The sequence below is a fragment of the Salvia miltiorrhiza genome, chromosome 5 (genome assembly GCF_028751815.1).
Source record: "Salvia miltiorrhiza cultivar Shanhuang (shh) chromosome 5, IMPLAD_Smil_shh, whole genome shotgun sequence".
NCBI classification, from domain to species: domain Eukaryota; kingdom Viridiplantae; phylum Streptophyta; class Magnoliopsida; order Lamiales; family Lamiaceae; genus Salvia; species Salvia miltiorrhiza.
In genome coordinates this window covers 10,366,456-10,375,873 of record NC_080391.1, presented here as the reverse complement: position 1 = coordinate 10,375,873, position 9,418 = coordinate 10,366,456, and the positions used below count along the sequence as shown (strand labels likewise).

At 33.2% G+C, this 9,418-nt stretch overlaps 1 protein-coding gene and 1 long non-coding RNA gene across 2 annotated transcripts; one reads left to right on the top strand and one right to left on the bottom strand.

Annotated features, from left to right (window-relative positions):
- Nucleotides 1-2,253: 2,253 nt before the first annotated feature.
- Nucleotides 2,254-3,299, bottom strand: LOC131025505 (secreted RxLR effector protein 161-like). The gene is made up of 4 exons (XM_057955300.1): nt 3,156-3,299; nt 2,999-3,108; nt 2,760-2,940; nt 2,254-2,424 (listed from the first exon to the last, which is right to left on the bottom strand). The coding sequence occupies exons 1-4, from the start codon at nt 3,297-3,299 to the stop codon at nt 2,254-2,256; spliced, it is 606 nt and encodes a 201-aa protein (XP_057811283.1).
- A 1,895-nt stretch (nt 3,300-5,194) lies between these two features.
- LOC130985927 (uncharacterized) lies at nt 5,195-6,963 on the top strand. Its single transcript, XR_009089119.1, has 3 exons — nt 5,195-5,506; nt 5,972-6,021; nt 6,675-6,963. It is a non-coding gene; the product is annotated as an uncharacterized LOC130985927 (long non-coding RNA).
- The last annotated feature ends 2,455 nt before the right edge of the window (nt 6,964-9,418 follow it).

The window sequence follows — 9,418 nt, the reverse complement described above, 5'->3', positions numbered from 1 at the left end:
CTAGAGAATTCTGAGGATACCGGGCTGAAGGAGGAAGTCCCATGGGGTCATGTGAATCAGCAACCGCCTTGAGGACAAGGCTGTTTCGACAGGCGGGCAATTGATAGCGTGTAGATCAGCTGCAGCCTGTAGATTTAGGATTATCTTTATTTTATTTATTTTATTAGTTTTTGTTAGTTTCATAGTTATCTTTTATTTTTCGCAGTAGTTCAATTATTTAGAGTTAAGTTATTTAGGTCAGACTCATGGGCTCCAAGTCATTTAATTGGGCCTCAAGTCATTAGGTCTATATATAGTTCTTTACGACTTAGGGTTAAGGATATCAGGGGATCATTGTTTAGGGACAGCAATAGCTGTAGGGCAGAGATATTTTTCTATGAGGGCCTCGCAGGAGGAGTTTATATATCCTATTTTTATTTTCTTTCTTCTTTCTTCATCTTCACACGCCTTTACTCTATCAGTTGTGGTCTTTACTTTCTTATTATGAATCTGCATTGATGAGGAGTCGACTGCTTCGTGATAATCATTTCAATTCTAGATTTCTAATAATTTCGTGTTCAGCTTTGTAAGTATCTGTAATATCGCCTAGTTTGTTAGTGTTGAGCTGCTCACATGAGAGATTCTTCCTTAATTTCTTGCTCGTGCTTTATGTTGAAATCGTTAGATTTATTTCATGTAGAGAAAGAAATTTTGTTTATGTTCATCACCATTACACTTCACATGCAGCAAGGTGCTCTATTTGTTTCTTTAGAGTTATTAACTTCTTATCTTAGACTCATTATTTTGCAATGACGTAGTTTCTAGCTAACATTTTTTTAACTAGACTCCTGAGTGATATTAGATTGTGTAAGGATGGAATCTTAATGTAATGGGTTGGCTGTTGCTGCTAGTTTCAAGTTTTTGCTCTCTGAGTGTGCTATAGCATAAAGCTCTTGTTGCAATGCAATGTTTGAACAAAAGAATAATGTATATTCCACGTCACTTTGGTTAATCGATCATATATAAAATCCAATCCTTAATCAGAATCACTACCTAGGCTCAATTAATACTTAACATGTCTCTTTAGAATAATCAGAATTTCAGTTTGCCAATCATCTGATTTAATTAGTTAGGATGGATAAGAGTAGTAGTATCTATGATAAATACATGTATATCAAATATGTCGGCCAGTTGAGATAATATCACAAAATAATTCACCCTTGTTGCAAAATTTGGAATTCAATCCAAACCACGATCGATGCCACACACGCGTTATAAGCTTAGCTAGTTACACTTGTCTTTTTTGATTTGCTCTTTCTCACTGTTACTGCTACCTTACTTTATGAATTTTCCAAATTAGACTTACATATGTTCAATTAACCAGACCATTTGTAATAAATGAAGTTTAATAAGTATTTGGGGGTCGACTATCTCAGTGTAATACATATTTTCTACTTATTGTTGATATTAGGTTATAGATGATATGGTGAGTTATTGATTCTATGTATTTGTTTTCTATGTAGTTATAGATTAAAGAAATTGGGTATAGAAAACATAGTTAATCTTTGGTTGCGTGTAGTTATAGATTTTTTTGGCTATGTGAAGTAATACATTTTTTCTTTATTTTTTTCTATTTAAATTATGCAGGTATATCGTTGCTAGTTTGGATGCAAAGTGGAAAAATATCATATACACTTGAAAGTTCAGTTGGTGCTTATTGAAGAACAATATTGATGTTATTTATTTATTTTTTGCTTAGTTGTGTAATTTGATTGCTAGAATTATGTTTAAAGTACAATGAAAAATATTCTAGATTATTGTAATGACTACTGAATGTTAGACTTATGCTACACTTGTTGTAATTTAATTTGTGTTTATTATTTATGAAATTACTTGAATATTAATTAATTAAATAAGTATTGAAAGAGGAAAAAAAATCATAGCATAGTCTACGACTACGGTGTAAAGAAAAACGACGAGAAATTGCAATGAACACAAAGGAATTACGTGGTTCGGGTTGAAACCCTACATCCATGGGACCAAGAACATGGAGCTTCTGTTATTGATTCACAAACTGCGAATTTACAAAGTGTTACAAGTGTTAGAGTATGAGACACTCGATTGCTCGTTTTATAGCAAACTTAGAATACAACGAACAAAACAGACTTCAAAAAAACCGTTATGCAAATATGTTCTGACTTTCAGATCTGCAAAAGAATTTTGACTCTGACTCTGTGAGTGAACTCTGCCTTGGCTACTCTGACTCTGCCCAGACTATACAGCTCTGGATCTGAACTCTGACTCTGGAGTGTTAACTCTGTGAGTTGACTCTGGAATGTGTACTCTGTGAATCAACTCTGACTCTGGCTCTGGAGTTAGCTCTGACTCTGATAACTCCGCCAGAGTAAACCACTCTTCATCAGAGTATACAAACTTGATTATGAGCTTATGAAATCATAAACAACAAACAACAAACTCCAATAATCGACAACAACAACAAACTCCAATCCTTCCTCCGAAACACCTTAAATCTGTATTAGACCTTAGAACAGCAGATTCACCAACTCAAGGCAATGCTCAAACTTAGCAGTAGGCAAAGCTTTAGTCAGTGCATCAGCTGCGCGCATTCTCCTCTGTCCCAATTTCCTCCATCTTCACCCATCCTTGATCCACTATATCTCTTATAAAATGCATTCTGACATCAATATGCTTAGATCTCTCATGAAACGTTTGGTGTTTCATAAGATACAAGCACTATGACTGTCACACTTCAAAATTACAGAGCTTTCCTCAATGCCAAAATCATGCACTAAACCTTTGAGCCACACGGCTTCCTTGACAGCTTCAGTTGCAGCCATGTACTCTGCTTCAGTGGTTGATAATGCAACTACAGACTGTAGTGAGGACTTCCAACTAACAGCTGAACCGAATAGTGTGAAGATGTAACCAGACTGAGATCTCCTGTTATCTAAATTAGCAGCATAATCAGAGTCAGTATATCCCATCAGAAAAGGCTTACTGATATCTTCCTTCCTCTGGAACAATATAGCTCTGTCTGCACTGCCTTTTAGATACCTCAGCACCTTCTTGAGAGCTTCTCAATGCTCTCTTCCAGGATCCACCATATACCTACTCATTACACTTACAGCTTATGCAATGTCTGGCCTAGTGCAGACCATTGTGTACATCAAGCTTCCCACCAGATTTGAGTAAGGTATTTTCTCCATTTGGTGTCTCTCTGCATCATTCTTCGGCTTCTGGTTATCTGAGAGTTGAAGATGAACAGCTAGAGGCACTGTGACACACTTTGATTCATGCATATTGAATTTCCTTAACATCTTCAATATGTAATCTTTTTGACATAGCCACATGCATATTGAACAACTGGTTGTGAATTCGAATTTTAAGGCTTTGTATTCACAACTAGAAATAGTGCTAGTCATGAATTTGTATTTTAAAGCTTAAATTCACAATTCTAAATAGTATTAATCGTGAATTCAATCTTTAAAACTCGAATTCACGACTAGCTCTATTTCTAGTTGTGAATTCAAACTTAAAACTTGAATTCACAACTAGCAATAATGTTTGTTGTGAATTTGAGGTTTAAAACTCGAATTCACAATCAACACTGGCAATTCAGTTGTGAATTAGAGTTTAATTTAAAGCTTGATTTCACAATTAGATATAGTGCTAGTTATGAATTTTTAAGATTTAAAATTCAAAATCACAATAAATAGTAGCGATTTCAGTTGTGAAGTGAAGAATATTAACAACACAAACTCACATTCACAATAATTGACAGCATGCAACCTCTCATATTTAATTAAATCCACATCAATTCCTCCATCACTTGTATTATTATTTTTTTTATTAAAATTAGACTGAGGTTATTTTTTTCTTTCAATTTTGACCATGGCGATCCTGAATTCGTCGACGTTGAAGTGGGCCTGACTCCATTTGTCCATGGCGAACCTTGGCTATCCCAAGCAACCATCACTGCTTCATAATTCAGCCTCAATAGCTTCCTCGATTCGCTATTTGGAGGTCTGTGATCTTGTCGGCCTCCGACGAAAACGTTTGATCGAGCCACGTGATTTCTAAGGTCTGCCGCATTAGATTGTCAATATTGCTAGCAGCGAAGCCTTATCCTTCTGCAAATGATTAATTAGGAAATTTGTAGAATTGCAGACCTCAAATCAACCAAGCACTTTTTCTATAGCGATTCGTAGATATTCGTGGAGGCTTTATTATGATTTGTTATAGTGATTTGCTCAAATCAACTCAATTCATTCGTGGAAGATTCGTGGAATTGTTCTGCTGCCATCTACTCTCTTCCTCTCACAAAAACATGAATATTTGTAAGTGGCACGAATTTTAAAAAAAAAAATGATAAAAGTGTATTGTGAGGGAAAAAGGGCCAGGGTTTCATTTGTGAAAAATAGAGATAAAAAGTAAAGGGATTATGGTGGGGCAATGTGCAAAAATAAAAATATTCATATTTTTGTGAGACAACCTAAAATGACGAAAAAAAAATTATATTTTTGTAAGACGAATGGAGTATGAAAGAGAGAGAGAGACTAATTTTCTTAACTATACAATTAACCCAATTTTAACTAGACTAACCCTAATCCTAAGTGCCCTAGAAGGCTAGACCAGTCCATATGATCGAGCCAATTTTATCAGCTTGACACACAATATCCCCAAACCTTTTGATTTTCTTGTCAAAATCCACCTTCCATATTTAGTAAGTTAAAGAAAGAATAGAAAGATACCAAATTTAGCTCGCCAAAGCATTTAGATCTCAGGGCGATTCTATTCAACTAGCTAATGTATGGGTGATTCTATTCATAGTCCTCATTTTACTCTTTATAGCCCTTAATCTAAAATAATAATAATAAATAATTAAAAATTTAATATTTTATCATATACACTTCATAGCCCCCAAATTAAAAAGAGTGAATGTATAACTGACGACTGACTCTCTTAAGAATGATGGATTTCAAACTCTCTTCCGGTAACTTTTTTTCAATTTCCTGGATATATATATATATAGGTAGGGATCCATAGAGAATTAGCCTATATTATAGAATAGAGAATAAATCTTGACCGTGTGATTAACTGGATCTAGCGGTTCCAATTAATTCATATCACCAATATTTTAATCGAATAACATTACTAAAAAACCATTAAAAAATAAGAAAGGGTAAATGAGATATTTACCCATAAGGTAAATCTGGAAAGATTCGAAGGAAACCGAAAATCACTCCCCCACTTCCTATTCGGAAGAAGCTCAATCGATTAGGGCTCAGAGATTCCATCGCCGTGAAATTTCTGTACTTTATCCAAGAAGATTGAAGAAGAACTGGTTTTTGGGTTTCTCTTCGAAAAATTCTTGTCCAAATTCGAATAGAGCAACTCTTGATTTTTTCGAAGAAGATTGAAGGACGACCATCCGGTGATCGTAGAAGACCGAAGAACCACGAAATTTTCACACAGGGCTGAAGAACGTCGATCTTACTGTGTAAATGTAAGTCTTAGTTGTAATCTCGACATATCATTTTTCATTCGGAATTTAAAAACACGAAATCTTCTATTTTTGTATGAAAATCGGCAATTATTCAATTATTTTTTCTTCAATTTCTAAGAATCTGACGAAATTGAAGGTCTTCTACTGGATATTTAAGTTTTTTATGGTTAAACACAAATTTTCCTTGTGTTTTTTTTTACTGATAATTTTCGATCTAAAGATTCAGTTTGTTAGAATTATTAGCTTTGAATATCTTGAAATCAATATTCATCAAATTTTTACTTTTGTTCATAAATCAATCATAATTGTTCGGTTCATATGATATTTGGTGATTGAGTATATCTTATTATGAAATTGCTGTAACTGGTTCATTCTAAAATGAATAATGATTGTTTGGTTTGTATTATTTTCAGAATATAATGTAACTTATTCAATTATAATGATATATAGTTTATTCTTTTACAGGAGATACCGGAGATACAAACAAGTGTTTTGAAGTTTATTGCTGTGAAAAGGTAATGTTTTCACCAATATTGTTTAGGATCTGTAAAGTTTTATGGTGGTTTTCGATTTTTAGGGCTATTCATTGAATACAGTGCCTTCCTACTTTTATCTCCATATATGTGAATGCACCAATGCAGTCTCTTAGTGAAAAACCACGCCTGAATACAACAAATAATTTCGTGTTTGATGCATCTTGTTCAAGAAATTAAAATAATTGTTCACAAATCTGATAATGTTTGTTCAATTATAATGAATAAATAATTGCGTATTTCTTGTTCAATGAATTTTTGTATTATGTTCAGCTTTAGATAAGTGGTGTTCAGTAAATTATAGCATGCTATTCAAAGTGTTTTTCAGAAAGTTATGTCAAATTCGGTGCGTGGTTATTAGGAAATATTACATCACTTGTTAACATAATTGGTAAAGCTTTTTCTTTTGTGATGGATAAATCAATTAGTATTCCGTATTCAAAACCATATTTTATTTTGTTCAGCATTCAATTAGTTTTTGTAGTAAAACAGTAATGAGATTAGTGATTCCCTACTTTAATTTCTTTGACATTAATGCTATTTTTTTCTTCAAAGTAATATACATATATCCTTTCTTCGTTCCAATATATCTTTAGTTTTCATTCGAAGCTCATCTAGTTATACTGACCTTTCAGCATTCCGGGAGTCAAGTCATGAAGAAGTATATTTGAGTTGCAAAAGCAGTTGTTCATCATATCTAAATTCAAGCCAGAATGACATTTGTTTGGCTCCTTGCACTTCAACATGGACACCAAACAACAAAGGGGATTTTGTTGCTGCAGTTTAATGGCTCGATTTTTTTTTTCTTTATTTAGTTCAATATTGCAATTGATGTATTCGTTTGCTTCTGTAACACCAATATTCATTGAGAAATTGTTATTTGTTCATTGAAAAATTGTTATTATTCATTACATATTATATTCATGAATTTTTAGTAATCACAATTTATAATTAGGAGATACATTATTCACCAAACTATTTTTAAAAAATAAGATGATTTATAAAAAAAATGATTAACATGAATCTTTTTGCATAAGTTTTATAAAATTATGAATATTCTAGTGAAAAACTCTGATTATTGATATTTAATTGAGAATTGTAAAAATATTTAACATAACTTTTTTTTCGAACAAACATAAAAATGTTATGAACATCTAAATAAAATATTCGAATTTTTCTTGCTGACATAAAATATCTAACATAAAATATTTTGAACAAGTAAAGAAAAATTCCGAATATCTAAATAAAATATTCGAATTCCCTTGTTGACGTAAAATATTTAACATTGAACTTTTCGAACAAACGTAACAAACTTATGAACATTTAAATAAAATATTCGATTTTTTCTTGCTGACATAAAATATTTAACATAAAACATTTCGAATATGCCTAAAAAAATTGTGAACATTTAAATAAAATATATTATACAGATTTTGAAAATATTAACATTTTCTTTTTGCTGAGAGAATGAAAATATTAACATGAAAATATATTATGTGCACAACAGTCACAATTTAATATAAAAGAGATGTAAAGATATGGATGCATAAAATATCTTACAAAAAGTAAATAGATAATGATGGATCTTCAAATAATAATAATAATAATAATAATAATAATAATAATAATAATAATAATAATAATAATAAAAGATCTTCAAAGTCTGCGTATAGTTCTTAATTTTGTTCTCTGACTATGAAGATGACAATACCTTATACGAATTAACACAAAAAGATTTAATGATATGATTACTAATTAAAAAAAGGAAAAAAAAAGTCAATATATGGAATAAAAGATACGCACTACATCAGTTTCGAAAAAATAGATATATTAAACTGATTTCCTATCTAAATGACGGTTACAATAAAAAACGAAATTACATGCTTAACCTTACAACATTAAAAAAATTTAAAAACGGGATTAATCTAAACCGCAAGATCAACTAAATCTAACGCATCATACTCTATTCTTAAAAATAAATGCATTCTCCATGGATCCATTCTCTCTCTCTCTCTCTCTCTCTCTCTATATATATATATATATATATATATATATATATATATGGGTTAATAGCCGGAAAATACACTAACTATCACCAAATTTGCATATTGCACATCACCTTTAAAATTAACTCCAGAATATATGAACTTTTGATTTAATTGTAAATTGCACACGGCGAGAATTCGGACTATGATTAAAGTTGACCGGCGATGACGTGGACTATTATTTAATATAGGTGGCAAAATGCGTGACATTTTTAATGATGTGGCATTACACGTGTCATAAAAAATAAAAAGCGACATCGTTTTTACTCCTCTCATTCACTCCTTAAAAAAATTGTCTCTCTCCTTCCTCAAAACTTCACCAGCACCGCCGACCAATGGAAGAACGACGAATTACCGTCGCGCCGGAGTTGCGGGAATAGAGAGAGGGAAGGAAAGGGAGGTGGTTGACTCAGAGAGAGAGAGAGAGAGAGAGTCAACGACTGTGGTTCTGGATTTGGGAATTTTACAGAGGCGGCGTCGATTGTGGGGGATGGAAGATCGGCGACGTCGATTGCAGAGGCGGATTCGATTGTGAGGGATGGAAGACCGACGGCGCCGATTGCAGAGGCGGCGTCGATTGTGGGGGATGGAAGATCTAGGGCTCGGTGGTCATCGTGAACTGAAGATCTAGGGCTCGATTCTGTACCATTATTTTCTGGCTCATGCTCCAATTTCAGGTTGAATTTTATGGCTGAATTTTCAAATCTGTATGTAGAGATGGGAAATTGGGGTTTTCTTGCATTTCTATTGTGAACTCTTGGATTCATATGGGCGATCTGCTACAAGATTAACATGAAATCCCATTTGGAGAAAAAGCTGAAACAGTGAAATTCAGCAATTGGTGTCATCATAGTCGACGACCTAAGCAGAAAAAGCTTCTTCTGCCACGACTACATCGTCCACCGGCAGCAATTTTTTTTTCTTTTTTTAATTTAAAAGAGCTTACAAAACGACGTTGTTTTACTACATCTCCGGTGTGTCCACGTCTGCAAAGTCCGGGAGCCACGTCAACACCGATCAAGGTGGTGGTCAACGCGTGTGCAATTTACAATTAAATCAAAAGTTCATGTATTCTGGAGCTAATTTTAAAGGTGATGTGCAATATGCAAATTCGGTGATAGTTCGTGTATTTTTCGGCTATTAACCCTATATATATATATATAGGGGGCCGTTCCAATGAGGCCCCCTAATTTTAGTGAGATCTAGGGCACGATCTGATGCGTTTATTTCATCAATCCTATGACTGATATTGTATCTGGAGGGTGATTTTTTTTCGCAGGGTTCGAATCCTGGAGGGAGCAGAATATTTTAAATTTTGTTATTCATCAGTATAT

Coding starts and splice junctions, on each gene's coding strand:
- LOC131025505 (XM_057955300.1), bottom strand. CDS start 3,299: ATGCATGAATCAAAGTGTGTCACAGTGCCTCTAGCTGTTCATCTTCAA. Junction 3,109..3,155: donor GAAGCTTGATGTACACAATG/GTCTGCACTAGG, acceptor TGTAATGAGTAG/GTATATGGTGGATCCTGGAA. Junction 2,941..2,998: donor CCAGAGGAAGGAAGATATCA/GTAAGCCTTTTC, acceptor TTTAGATAACAG/GAGATCTCAGTCTGGTTACA.